The sequence below is a fragment of the Loxodonta africana genome, chromosome 18, assembly GCF_030014295.1.
Source record: "Loxodonta africana isolate mLoxAfr1 chromosome 18, mLoxAfr1.hap2, whole genome shotgun sequence".
In the NCBI taxonomy this organism is placed as follows: Eukaryota; Metazoa; Chordata; class Mammalia; order Proboscidea; family Elephantidae; genus Loxodonta; species Loxodonta africana.
In genome coordinates, this window is record NC_087359.1 from 29,901,799 (window position 1) to 29,916,727 (window position 14,929).

General features: G+C 35.8%; 1 protein-coding gene across 1 annotated transcript in view; it reads right to left on the bottom strand.

Moving 5' to 3' along the window:
• Window positions 1–486: 486 nt before the first annotated feature.
• LOC135228010 (uncharacterized) overlaps window positions 487–14,929 on the bottom strand; it is a 44,867-nt gene continuing 30,424 nt past the window's right edge. Inside the window, exons 8-12 of the mRNA XM_064270309.1 lie at window positions 13,861–13,932; window positions 10,035–10,178; window positions 8,890–8,961; window positions 7,097–7,240; window positions 487–653 (exon numbers count right to left, since the gene is read on the bottom strand). Of these exons, the coding sequence (XP_064126379.1) occupies window positions 487–653; window positions 7,097–7,240; window positions 8,890–8,961; window positions 10,035–10,178; window positions 13,861–13,932 (599 nt within the window). The remainder of the gene's footprint in view (window positions 654–7,096; window positions 7,241–8,889; window positions 8,962–10,034; window positions 10,179–13,860; window positions 13,933–14,929) is intronic.

Consider the following 14,929-nt stretch of genomic DNA (forward strand, 5'->3'; position numbering starts at 1 on the left):
CAGTATCTAGCACAATCCATAGAACACAGTGGGAGCTCAACAACGCTAGCTGAGTCAATGATACAGAGGAAGGGCTGCCAAAGTATGCCTATAAATATAAGTTCACAGCTCAACTACTAAATAGCCAATACATAACCTTGGCTTCCCTGAACTCCTCAAATGAAATTTGTTCTGTAAATTTATTCTGAAGAAGGACAACCCAAAGCATGGCATTGAAGGTATTTTTATTAATTCATCATTTTCCATGATGTATTTCCTTTTCATTTCTCTGAATTCCTTTTCCTTTTATTACTCCTTTTTATCTTCTCCATTGTTTCTGGCACTACTAATGATTTCAGCAATGTTTCAATGTTCACTGTTCTTGTGGTTACAGTTTTTAACTTAAAGGAATTCTACTCTCTAAACAGATGATTGCTGACAGGAGATATAGTACTTCCACTCATTAAGAATGGTTCCCTCTATATGAATTTCGTATCTAAGAAATTTTCACTGATAAAAGGGCTTCTCAGAATGCAGAACCTTGTGAGCCATATCTATGTATATTTCATCTTCAAGTGACAAGTCCTTTGGAATCTCACTCAATTGTTTACCTGGTATCTCCATCCTCATGTTTCCTAGAAAAGTGTCTAAGTTGCTGACATCAACCCTATCTCCTAGGGAAAAAATAGAAATGACAAAAACAATAAGAATGGAAAATACTAATGATTTGCATTCATGAAAAATACTACTTATATCATTATGTCATATTCAATCTCAACGTGGAAAAAAGAGGCTTTTTTACATATACTGAAATGTACACTGTAAGTGATTCTATCAGAAACAGAAATGTGTTCCTTTGATCATCTAACAGGAGATATGACCATAAAGCAGAGGAACATTTAACCTAGTATATAATCCATATGATAATGGACATGAAGTTACTCATTGCCATTGGAAGAGGCTAAAAGGGAGCAATATTTAATATGTGGCAAATAAAGTGTTAAGTAGCTATAGAGTAGAGAATGCACCCTGAGGAAAAAGTGATTTTTTTTTTCTGCAATGATAAATTCAGTATTCTCTGCTAGTTAATTCATCAGGAAGACATAACAATCATAAATGTACATGCACCTAATAAAAACCTAATAGCAGAGGCTAAATAACATAAAACAAAAAAGACAAAATTAAATGGAGAACTAGAAAATACAATAATCATAACTGGAAGTTTTAGCACTTCTCTCTCAGCAAATGATGGAATAACTACAAAAAAGTCGGTACATCCTAAAAATTAAACACTACGCTCATCAAAAGACTTCACCAAAAAAGCAAAAAGAGAACTTAAAGACTGGGAAAAAATTTTTTTGCTATGACATAACCGACAACGGTTTAACCTCTAAAATCTATAGAATACTTCAACACCTGAATGACGAAAAGACAAATAATCTAATTAAAAAATAGGCAAAGGGTATGAATAAACGCCTCACCAAAAAAGACATTCAGGTGGCTAACAGACACATGAGGAAATGCTCATGATCATTAGCCATTGGAGAAATGCAAATCAAAACTACAATGAGACACCATTTCACCTGACATTACTGGCACAAATCAAAAAAACGGAAAATAACAAATGTTGGAGAAGCTGCAGGGAGACTGGAACTCTTATGCACTGCTGGTGAGAATATAAAATGGTACAACCATTATGGAAAACAACATTGCACCTCCTTAGAAGCTAGAAATAGAAATACCAGATGGTCCAGCAATCCTACTCCTAGCAATATATCCTAGAGAAGTAGGAGCTGTCACATGAATAGACATATGCACACCCATGTTCACTGCAGCATTATTCATAATAGCAAAAACAGGGAAACAACCTAAGTACCCATCAACAGATGAATGGATAAACAAATTATAATACATGAACACAATGGAATACTACACAATGCTAAGGAATAATGATGAATCTGTGAAACATCTCACAACATGGATGAATCTGGAGGGCATTATGCTGAGTGAAATAAATTAATCACAAACGGACAAATGTTGTATGAGACCACTATTATAAAGAACCAAGAAAGGGTTTACACACAAAAAAGGAACAATCTTTGATGGTTACAATGGAGGCAAGGGATGGGGAGGGGAAATCATTACCTAGATAGTAGACAAGTTAACTTTGGTGAAGGAAAAGACAACACACAGTATAGGGGAAGTTAGTACAACTTGACCAAGGCAAAGTCATAGAAGCTTCCTAGATATATCCAAACACCTTGAGGGAACAAGTTACTGGGGCTGAGAGCTAGAGACCATGGACTCGGGGCACATCCATGTCAATTGGCACAACGATTCATAAAGAAAATGTTCTACATCTTACTTTGGTGAGTAGTGTCTGGGGTCTTAAAAGCTTGAGAGTAGCCATCTAAGATACATCTATTAGTCCTATGCTGTCCAGAGCAAAAGGGAATAAAAAAAACCAAGGACACAAGGAAAATATCAGTCCAAAATCCTTATGGCCCATATGAACCACAGCCTCCACCAGCCTGAGCCCAGAAGAACTAGATGGTGCCCGGCTACCACCACCAACCACTCTGACAGGGGTCACAAAAGAGGGTTCCAGACAGAGTAGGAGAAAAATGTAAAACAAATTTCAAATTCACAAAAAAAGACCAGAATTGCTGGTCTGACAGAGAATGGAGGAACCATCAAGACTATGGACTCCAGACACCCTGCTAACTCAGAACTACTGAAGTCTACCTTTCAGCCAAAGATTAGACAGGACTAGAAAACAAACAATAACACAAGTGAGTAATGTGCTTCTTAGTTCAATCAAGCATACAAGACCAAATGGGCAACACCTGCCCAAAAGCAAAGGCAAGAAGGCAGGAAGGAACAGGAAAACTGGATGAATGAATATGGGGATCCAGGGTGGAAAGGGAAATGGGGGGAGTGCTGACCCACTGCAGGGATTGCAACCAATGTCACAAAACAATTGTGTATAAGTTTTTTAATGAGAAACTTATCTGCACTGTAAACTTTCACTTAAAGCAGAATAAAATAAAATTTAAAAATGCAAGTAAATAAGTAAATGTAAGCAAACGATGACCTAAAACAATAATAATTAAGTTTTATGAGGTTAAAAAAAGTCTGTACAGAGATGATCTGAACAATCAACTGCCTTCACTTAATTGATATAAAATGCTATACTCTTCAACTACAAAATAGTAGAATAGTGTACATAATACACTCATAATACATATATATATAATATGTATAATACATAATACATTCACCAAAGTAGACCATATGCTGGACCATAAAACAAGTACCAATAAATTGAAAAGAACTGAAATTGCACAGCATATGTTCTCTGGCTATAAGGGAATTAAATTACATGTAGCAATAAACTAACTAGGAGAACCCCAAATATTTGGAAGCTAAACAACGCACTTCCAAATAGTCCATGGGTTAAAAAATGAATAACAAGGGATTTTAGAACGTATCTCAAACTAAATGATAATGAAAACAAAACATATCGACATTTATGGGATGCAATTAAACCAGTGCTTAGCAAGAAATTTATAGGATTACATGTTTATATTAGAAGAGAGATCTAAAATCAGTGACGTAAGATTTCACCTTAAGCTAAAAAAGAAAAGCAGAGTAAACCAAAATTAATAAAGGTAAGAGCAGAAATCAATAAAATATAAATCAGAGAAAATTATCAAAGCCAAAAGTTGGTTCTTTGAGATCAACAAAACTGATGAAGTTCAAAAGAGATTGGTCAAGGAAAACTGTAAGAATAGAAATTACCAATCTCAGAAATAAAAGAGAGTAATCACAAAAAATCATACAGACACAAAAAAGATAAGAGAATAAGACAGAGTAGAACTGCCCCACAGAGTTTCCAAGGAGCACCTGGCGGATTCGAACTGCCAACCCTTGGGTTAGCAGCCATAGCACTTAACCACTATGCTACCAGGGTTTCCAAGAGAATATTATGAACAAATTTATGCCACCCAGTATGACAAACTGGATGAAATGGAATTTTTTAAAAACTACAGTTTAACAAACCTGACGAGATGAAACAGAAAACCTGAATATTCCTGTATCAAAGAAATTTCTTTTAAATTTAAAGCCTTACCATAAAGAAAATTTCATGTCCAGATGGCCTCATTTTTGAATTCTACAAAATCTTTACTGAAAAAAAGTATTTCCAAACTTACACAAACTTTTTCAGAAAATAAGAATTCCAACTCATTTTATGAGGTTCAACATTATCCTAAAACCAAAACTTAAGACATCACAAGAAAGCTATAGACCAATATCCCTCATGAACATAAACACAAAAATTTAACAAAACATTATCAAATCAAATCCAGCAGTATATGAGAAGAAAAATACATGACCAAGTGGAGTTTATCAAGGGACTACAAGATTGGTTTAACGTTTCACAGTCATTGTAATTCACCATATTAACAGAATAAAGGAGAAAAACAATATGATCATTTTAGTAGATATAGAAAAAGCATTTTACAAAATGCAATAGCCATTTATGATAAATGCTGACAGCAAACTGGGAAAAGAATTTCCCCAAAGTGGACATTTAAAGAAAACCTACATCTAACATCATAGTTAATGGTGAAAGGGTGAATGTTTTATTCCTAAAGTCAGAATAAGGCATGAATACAGCAAGAACAAGAAAAAGAAAAGGCGTAAAGGATGGAAAGAAAAGTAGTAGAACTGTTTCTATTTGCAAATGATATAACATAGAAAATTCTAAGGAATCTACCAAAAATACCAGATACTAGTTAGAGAATTTAGCAAAGCCACATAGTACAAGTGTACATAAATCAATTCACTTTTAATATACTAGCAGCCAACAAGTGTTCCATTTTATTCCTCAAAACGGTGTTTTCCAAATTGTGTTCTGAAGAACACAGGAGAAGTTAATACGCAATACAAAAGGGTTCTGCACCAACTTGGGGCTACCATTGGGAAGTAAGAGAAGGCATGAAGATAATAAAGTTGGGAATGGTGGAGGGGGCTCCAACTGTAACTGAACATTTTTAATTCTTTAAATAAATAAATAAAAGGCCCAAAGAAAATATAACAAAATGTTAAAATTATTTTCTATATTTTTGTGTCTGAAATATTTCATAACTTGTAAGTAAAATAACCAAAATAAAATAAACAAGAGTTTTGTAATCTAACAGATTCAGTATCCGCTCCATACTCTGTCAAATTCTTAAACATATAAAAGCTCTGAATAGCCTGGCAGCACAGAAATTTGTTTGTTTACTACCCCAGTATTTTTCAAATTAACCACAGAATATTAATTGACATACCAGTTAACATCCCATGGGCCAGCATTCACAAATAGCAGTTTTTGATATGTTGCTTTATAATTTATACCCAATTACTTCTCAAAATATTTTGAGGAATTATTTAATAAATGATTAATGTATTTAAAATAGAAATAAAAAATTTTAAACACAATAAAGCTAATATAGTTACAGTAACTAAATATTAAATTTAGGCCTGAGCTTTCTGGTAGCTAAGGCACAAAAAAGAACTCGGGTTATCCTTTATACAAGGCACACTGGTACTTTGGGAAAGAGAAATTCTTTTCTGATATTAAGTTTCAAGAAAAATTTGTCATATTTACCATTAAGTAACATAATGAACAATGTCTTCAGGAGATAGTATAACACTTTTCACATGGTTGTTTTTAATGCCAGTTTTCAAAAAGAGCTAAACCATATTATTAAGAAGTTCCCCCCAGAGTAGGCATTTCTATAAAACACCTCTTCCTAAATATTTTTGGTTTGCCAAAGCTATCATGTATGCCTATCCAAAAGCATGTGGGAAATGGTCAAAAAGTAAATTTTGAGCTCTTGCTACCACAGGGGGCATTTAATATTGTACAATATGAAGTGATTGGGAAGTGGATATAGTTTTCAGCTTGCAGTCAGAATTACTCTTCCCACTTAACAATACAAAATACACAACATCCCTTCCTTTTTAGTAGTATGGAAGCAAGAAAAAGGGCAACTCATCAGAGAAGCCAAAGGCCTGAGATTACAGAAAAACTATACAAACCAAAAGAAGGGTTCTTAGCATCGTAATAAACACTAAACCAAAATTAAACTTTGATTTAGTATATAAGGAGAAATAATTAAAGAACACAAAGTTCAAAAAAACAAGAAAAATCCAAAACAGAATAAAAATTATTCTCTTAATATTAACAAAGGGTCTTCACCAGTTTCTTGGTGAAGGAGAATGATAAGTTAATACCAGAATCCCATTATTTATCATACATTAATAAGCCTCATACAATCACACTTTAGTTAAGTTAGAATAACTTGTAGACTGACTTCAAGTGCTGGTTCAGTCATTTTTAATTAATCTTAGTTTTATCTTCGTAAGGATTTTAACGAGAGACGATTGCAGTCAGGACTCTGGTGCTCAGGCTAAGCAGAATAGTTAACTAATGCTCCCTAAAGATCATGGTCTTTTCCTGTTGCGCCACACACTACACATGTAGGGCACAAAGGCATTAGAAAACTATGCCAGGGCCAAAAGAGTTTAAGACAATCTCAAAGCCCATCTGGTATTTTTTCAAGAGATCTACAACACATATATCATTATATATTTTTATGTAACTGGAAATTCTTACTCACTTTCAGGTAGAGACGAAAATCTTGAATTGCTTAAATTGTCCATAAACTCTTCCAAATTCACTGTCCCATCCTCTTAAAAATGCATGTCAGCGAATATGGGAAAGGTAAATAATCAGAGGTCAGGGACAGGCAACACAGTCTAATTGCTATATTGAAAAATAATTTATAGACTTGGCCTTGAAATACGGTTAGAGATCTATAGTCAGTCAGAAAGACAGATGCATACATACTCATTCAGACATGCACTCCTCCCCGTGGATCCTCTTCTGCATGTTGCTACTGAAAATAGAACCCAGCTGAAAATAACTAGAACCCCTTTGATTAGGAAGTAGATGGAAGCCTTGAATAATCCATAAAGTAGATAAATTCTTTAAGGATTCTTGAAAAATTCAAACAGATCATTTCAGCTAAGATAAATGATACCCAAAAACACATTAAATACTCACCCCTGAAAGTCACATTCTTCAGTGTTCTTTGAATCACATCTTGGGGCACTGGAACTCCTAAATTTTTCATTATGGAACCTAGGTCATCAGGATTGATCACATTTTTCCTAATGGAGGCCAGGGCTTTCAAGGGGCCTTCTATTTCTAAATGCAAAAAACATATATAATGTATGAGGTTAAAAAAAAAAAAAACCTCAAATATAAATAATAGGTCCTGAATAATAACAACAACAACTAAGTATTCAGTTTGAGCTAGTTAGACACTACGCTAAGTGCCTAAATATACCATATAATTTAATCCCATGAAAACTCTGTGAGGTCAGTACCAAAAGTCCAGGTTATTTGATTTCATACACTGAATGTTTAATTATTATGCTAACCAAGTCACTGCAGATATATAATTTTGAAATTTAAGAATGATTACATAAAAAGAAATCTCAGAACATCGTCTTACACTCTTTATCATATCTGAGGCTGGGTATTCTATTAAAACTATGGTAGCAAATCATGAAAGTGACCTTGCCAAAAACTGGTTAACTGGTCATAGGTTTATGTGGCTATTCTCAATGAATTTTTTTATTCAGTGGATCACTCACATGTGCCAACATACACAAAAATGTCCCCTCAACCCCCATGAAAAATTTGGCACTGCTATATCAATACCAAAAGAAAGATAATATTTATTTTTGAAAGTACCATGTATAACTTGTTAATTCAAGTAAGGAAAAAATTTTAAATATTTTATTACGATAAAACCAAAAACCAAGCCTGTTACCGAGGAGTCAATTCCAACTCATAGCGACCAAGCACTATCACATAAGCATGAACTCTGTAAGAAGTTTGCTTATGAACCACCTACCTGGGAGCGTCTTATAGTCCACATGTAGAAAACCAAGGATTAAGGACAAAATATTTTGGTCTACTGAAAACACAGACCAGTTTGGCCACATCCTAAGCTTCTAGGATCTGGAGAACAATTTCATTTCATAACTACTTAAACTAGACCTTTTGGAATTCCATCTCAATTTTGGAGAGATACCAGAGGAAATTAATGCATTTTAGTTATTCTCAAGATAATGGGCGGCCCTGAGAAGACCCAGGGCATCCAGGACAGTTGTGGACTTACTAACCTAGGCTCATTTAGCCCAAACTTCAGGGAGACCCAGAAGTTCCACAGACACCTCTAGCAGTTGGAGATGCCTGTTCATTAAATACATTAAAATCAAATTACATCCAATGCCTCAAGGCAAGGGTAGCGGAGTGGTGGCAAGGATACCATGGGGAAAGCCTATATGTTTCAACATGTTCCTATATGTTCTTATATGTTTCAGCAGTTAATCTTCCCATAATAAAAATCCCCTTTGAGAGAAGGGATAATAAGATAAAAAAAAAAAAAAAGAGGAGGAAACACTGATCTTTTTCCCACAGTATTTCAGTAAAATGGCCACTGTATCATCACCAATCAATGGCAGCCATCTTGAGTCACAAACTTGAACACTAGGAAGAACTATCCAGACAGATTTTGTATATTGAAACTTTTCTGAGTGGTGAAAAAATACACTGTAAATTCAGAAAATGTACTATAAGCCCACAAAAGGTCAGGGCTAGAACTCCCTATTGATTCCTCACCCTAAGTACATTTGTTTGTGTGTGTGTGTGTGTGTGTGTGTGTGTGTGTAATTATGCATATGGCTTGATTCATAGCATTAGAAAAACCACACAATGCATATAATCAAAAGTAAGTAATACTATTTTTCCACTCAAAATTTTATTGTTACAAAATTCTCGCTCACCTGAACTTTTAGTAAAATACGATGTATGCGTCAACCCAGTCATGAAATCTTTTAAGACCACATTTCCCTTGTCTGAAAATGAAACATAAGGGAATAGTCTTTAATCAAAGGATAGAAAAGAGTGGGGTCAGAATGTATGCATACCTACTTAATCTTCAAAACTATAGTTAGTCCTATGTTTTTCTAACCCTGATTCTTCTATACACACCTCAAGCCAACTATGAAAAGGAACATGAATGACTATGATGACTCTTGTGGTGTCTGTTGCTATAGAGCCAATGAGCATTTTATGGATTTTATACATGTCTTAACTAATTGGGACCATTATTTTGATGTTTCCTTTCTGATACTGTATTTTCTCTTTTAATTTTGCAGCATTACAAACCTTATAACTGCCTATATTTTCATGTAAGACAATTTATCTACCAAAATATAAGTGCCCTGAGCCAAACTCAACTATAATATCTAAAGTAAACTATATATACTTATGAGCAAAGATATATTAATAAAGGAAGCATGAAGTCTTTGCTTTCTATTTAGTCATATACTTGGAAATTAAAAAAAAAAAGAATGTTACAAAGCTAAACTTCCCATTGGTAGGACTCCAGAAACACTAGTGTAGCCCTTTTAGGATTCTGGGGAGACCAACTTGTTCTGTGTACCACCAAGTCTTTGTTTAGTGAGCCTGAGACAGCTGACATAAAATCTATATAGATCATGACCAAATAAAAACCCACCAATTATTGATACAAACCTCAGGAGGCAAAGAAATGGAAAGGAGAGAAGATCATACAGTAAAATTTGTGAAAACTCGAACCTGTGTAAAGTGAAAACCTGTCAGAGAAAGAAAACTCAAATATTTTCCGCTAAAACAAGCCACAGAAAAACAGTAAGACTGCACCTGCTAAAGGCAGAAAACTTGCAAGACCCAGAAAAACAAGGCAGTTCCGTCAAATTCTGTGCTTTCCTAGAATGTTCGATATGAGGATGATCCAGAATAAATTCCCACCCAAGCCTAAAACAGAAAATCTAGTGTTGCTGAACTCATTACATCTGATTACTACCACTCAGCCCTGTGGATTTATGAGTAAAAAGTAAACACAAGCTTTATATGCAATAAGTGATTCAGAAAAGGAAACACTTACTATCAACGGCAGTGGATGTGAGTACTTCCTGTAACTCCTCTTCTGGAAAATAAATCCCTAAGCCTTTCAGTATAGATTTTACGTCATCAACATTCACCTTTTCATTGGTGATTTTGTCTAAGGCCTTTGCAAGTTCATTAACCTCTATCAAGAGAAAATATTTTCAGTTTAGATACAAATTCTAAATAATTATAATATAATTCCAAAAATTAGTATAGATACCCAACATTTTTTATTTAAAGATGATATAGCACAGTGAAATTCAAATTTCATACTCTCTAGATATGGGTATGTGTTAACTCTCATGTGATACAGATAAAAGATCAACTGTAAGACAAACTGTTAGTAGGAATTAATCTTTGGAATTGTCTCATCTGCCTCTGCTTCTGCATGCTTTCCTTATGTGCTTTGAACACATAAGGATCCTGCTTCCCAATTACCACCTCCTCAGTCTGCCTCTTTCCCATGCCTTCACTAAAACTAACTTGTCTTGAACTGACTTCCTTTCCTTCAGGGCTGAGAATCCTGGTGTACAAGGTGACAGCTAACTAATCTGCTAATAGAATCTTTACTTTTTTAATAACTGGAAATTAATATCGGTGTCCCTGGGTGGTGCAAACAGTTAAGCACTCAACTACTAACGGACGGGTTCGGGTTTAAATCCACCCAGAGGCACCTCAGAAGACAGGCCTGGTGATCTGCTTCCAAAAGTTCACGGCTTTGAAAACGTTACGGAGCAGTGCTACTCTGCATATATAGGCTCGCCATGAGTCAGAATCAGCTTGATGGCAACTAACAATCACAATGTTAACATAAGAGGGAGAATTTCACTCCCACATACTACTCACCCCACATTATGATAATAAACACTTTAATAGTGGGCTAATATAGATAATAACTTGGTACAAAGGAATGCCCTAATGGTAGGGGTTCCTGATGCTGTGGAAGAGCCTAAAGAACTTTATTATAGGGGGTGACTATCCTTCACATCACTTTACAAAAGTTGTTATCTATTCTGTCTAAGGAAAGCCTATATTTATCACACAATAACACGGTCGATTTGGATTTGGTACTTTAGGATCTGAATTTTTATCTTTTTACTGAGATGGCCGAACTTCCTAGGTACAAAGTATGTTGACGCTGCCTTTACATTCAGGAAAAGTTTTATACCTAGAAATATATATATATAAGCTTTTTTGTCTTTTCTTAAATTGTATTTTAAATGAAGGTTTACAGAACAAACTAGTTTTTAATTAAACAATTAGTACACATACTGTTTTGTGACATTGGTTATCAACGCCACGATACGTCGACACTCTCCCTTCTCGACCTTGCGTTCCCTATTACCAGCTTTCCTGTCGCCTCCTGCCTTCTAGTCCTTGCCCCTGGACTGGTGTACCCCTTTAGCTTCATTTTGTTTTATGGGTCCATCTAATCTTTGGCTGAAAAGTGAACCTCAGGAGTGACTTCATTACTGGGCTAAAAGGGTGTCTGGGGGCCATACTCTTGAGGTTTCTCCAATCTCTGTCAGGCCAGGAAGCCTGGTCTTTTTTTTGTGAGTGAGAATTTTGTTCTACATTTTTCTCCAGCTCTGTCCAGGACCCTCTACTGTGATCCCTGTCACAGCAGTCGGTGATGGTAGCTGGGCACCATCTAGTTGTGTTGGACTCAGTCTGGTGAAGGCTGTGTAGTTGTGGTCCATTACTTCTTTGGGCTTATTTTCCCCTTGTGTCTTTGGTTTTCTTCATTCTCCCTTGCTCCCAACGAGGTGAGACCAGTGGAGTATCTTAGATGGCCGCTCACAAGCTTTTAAGACCCCAGACGCTACTCACCAAAGTAGAATGTAGAACATTTTCTTTATAAGCTATGTTATGCCAATTGAGCTAGATGTTCCCCAAGACCATGGTCCCCACAGCCCTCAGCCCAGTAATTGGGTCCCTCGGGGAGTTTGGATGTATCTATGGAGCTTCCATAACCTTCCCTTGGACAAGCTGCTACACCTAGAAATAGACACTAAAAATATTATAGCTATAAGGTAGTAATTTCATTATCTATTTGGGGAATAGCTGTAACTCAGTCATACCGTAATTTTCAATGTTATAAAGTATTTTATCATTCAGAATTTGTGCATTCACAAATTCATTCTGTGACATGAACCCTTTATACTTAACTATTCCCCTACAAACATCAGATTCACTCTCACAATGTCCTTTGTGCATGCTAGTCCTCTCACCTAGAATGCCTATCTAAATCTTCTCCTCACCTTACCTCCAATCCAGCAACTAGTTCAAAGTCCATCTGTTCCATCAAGTTTCCCCAGATAATTATAGTTCATTCTAATCTCATTATATCCCAATACCTAGAGCCCTTACAGCCAGTGCTACATAATCTACTGTACTGCTTTCTAAATACAAATCTTAAACAAGACTCCAGTCTGACTGTAAGCACATTAAGAACAAGAACCTTGTGCTGTATTATACTAATTGTGCAATCACCATGGTGAATATCAAATGTACTCTGTCAATATTTGTTACTTAGTTATTGACTGTTTCAATTTTTTCTTTCTGTTCCTTCATTGTTTCCATTCTTTTATCAGGTTGTCAACTGCCCAGTCCTGTGCCATCCTCACAATCATTGTTATGCTTGAGCCCCTTGTTGCAGTGACTGTGTCAGTTCATCTTGTTGAGGGTCTTCCTCTTTTTTGCTGGCCTTCTACTTTACCCAGAATGATGTCCTTTTCCAGGGACCGGTCCCTCCTGATAACATATCCAAAGCACGTGCGATGAAGTCTTGCCACACTTTCTTCTAAGGAGCATTCTGGCTGCAATTCTTCCAAGACAGATTTGTTCCTTCTTAAGGCGCAGCAGCTAACCAAAAGGTTGGCATGTCTGAATCCACCAACTGCCCCTTGGAAACCCTACGGGGCAGTTCTACTCTGCCTACAGGGTTGCTATGAGTCAGAATCGACCTGACAGCAACAGGACTGTTAATCCAAGTAGAATGAGATCATCGACAACTTCAATCTTTTTTTCCATTTATCATGATATTGTTTATCAGTCCAGTTCTGAGGATTTTCATTTTCTTGATGTTCAGGTATAATCCATACTGAAGGCTGTAGTCTTTGACCTTCATCAGTAAGTACTCCAAACAGTCTTCATTTTCAGGCAGCAAGGTCGTGTCATCTGCACGTTGCAGGTTGTTAGTAAGCCCTTCTCTAACTGTGCTACCGCGCTCTTCTTCGTATGTCCAGCTTCTCAAATTATTTGCTCAGCATAGAGAATGAATAAGTGAAGTGAAATGACACAACCCTGCCACACATAAGAAACTAAATATAGTGGTTAGTTACTGGGAGGAGGAGATAGAAACTGGATGAATAAGAGAACAGGTAGGAGGAAGATTTTCACTGTATATCTTCATATACTTTTTTTATTTATGATCTGTGTGAATGTATTATGTAATATAAAAATTTAAATTTATTAGTGAAAACATTTTTAAAGTCACATATTTTGGGCATCCTTTTTAGAAGACATACTATTTACTTCAATTATGAATAAGTGATGTTAAAAACCAGACTTAAGAGAATAAAGGATGCTCACCTTCATCTGAACTCTTAAAATACTAAATGTGTACCATTCACCCAATCTTGTGGCATATTAGTTATATTTTTATGTAAGTGGCCTATCATTTTTCAACAATTATGGTAAGTATTTCCTATATTCTAAATGTGTATGCTGTTGTTAGGTGCTGTCAAGTAGGTTCCGACTCATGCACCCTTTTGTACAACAGAACAGCTTAAACGTGTATAAAGCTCCCTAATTATTCTCACCTCTAAAATCTTGAAAACGCTTACTGCTTTTCAATGCTAAAAGGGCAGTCTTTAGGGAAACGTCTCCCTTTTCTGTGAAGAGAAAAACAGTAAAAAAAAGAGAAATTAATATGTTCAAGAAACATAAAGGACTTATACAGTAAGCTAAATTGGTTCACTTACTGTCCCCAACAGATTTTATGATTTTCTACCTCTCTACACTTTTGTGGAGAATGCTATGTACTCTCTACCCACCCAAATCCTATCCATGTCAAAATTACTTCATAGTTTTACAAAAACCTTTCCCTTAGCCTATATTCCCCTTTAACTACTCCCCTATTCCTTTCCTTTACAACCTAATTTCTGGGAAGAAATGTTTTACTCCTCATATCCTCATTCACACCTCAAACTAGTGCAATCTGGCTTCTACTTCCACTGAAACTGCTCTTACCAAGTTCACCAGTTAACTACTGCCAAACCAATAAACACTTTTAAATTTCTGTCTTAACACCTTCCTCCTTTCAGCTCTTTCTTCTCTTTGTTTTGTTGATACAGCTTTCTCTTGGTTTCCCTCCTACTGTTCTGGTTACTTCTTCGCAATGTCCTTTATAAACTATACTTTGTCCATCATTACTTAAGTGTTAGTGTGCCCCAGTGCTCTGTCCTTCTCCTTATACTCTGTATATTTCCCCTGAATTAACTTGTAACTACAAACTGTATGTTGATGACTTCCACATTTCTATTTCCAGCCCACCTTCAAGTCTACGTTCACAATTACCTTCAACACGGTTATTTCCTAAACTGAACTCATTTTTTCACTAAAACTGAACCTCCTCCTGTATTCCCTATCTTAGTAAAGGACATCATCATGAAATAAGTCACCCATGCCAGAAATGTTACTCATTCTCAATTCCTATCCCTCTCCTTTTCCTAACTTAAACAACAATAAAGCTCTGCCTCCCCAATCTCACGTGTCTTCTTTCCATCCCTAAAGCCAAAGCCTTATAATTTTTAACCTGGATTATTACATGCCATCTAAAATGTCTCCCTGCTTTCCATATTGCTCTCCTTCAATCATTTCTTAACACTG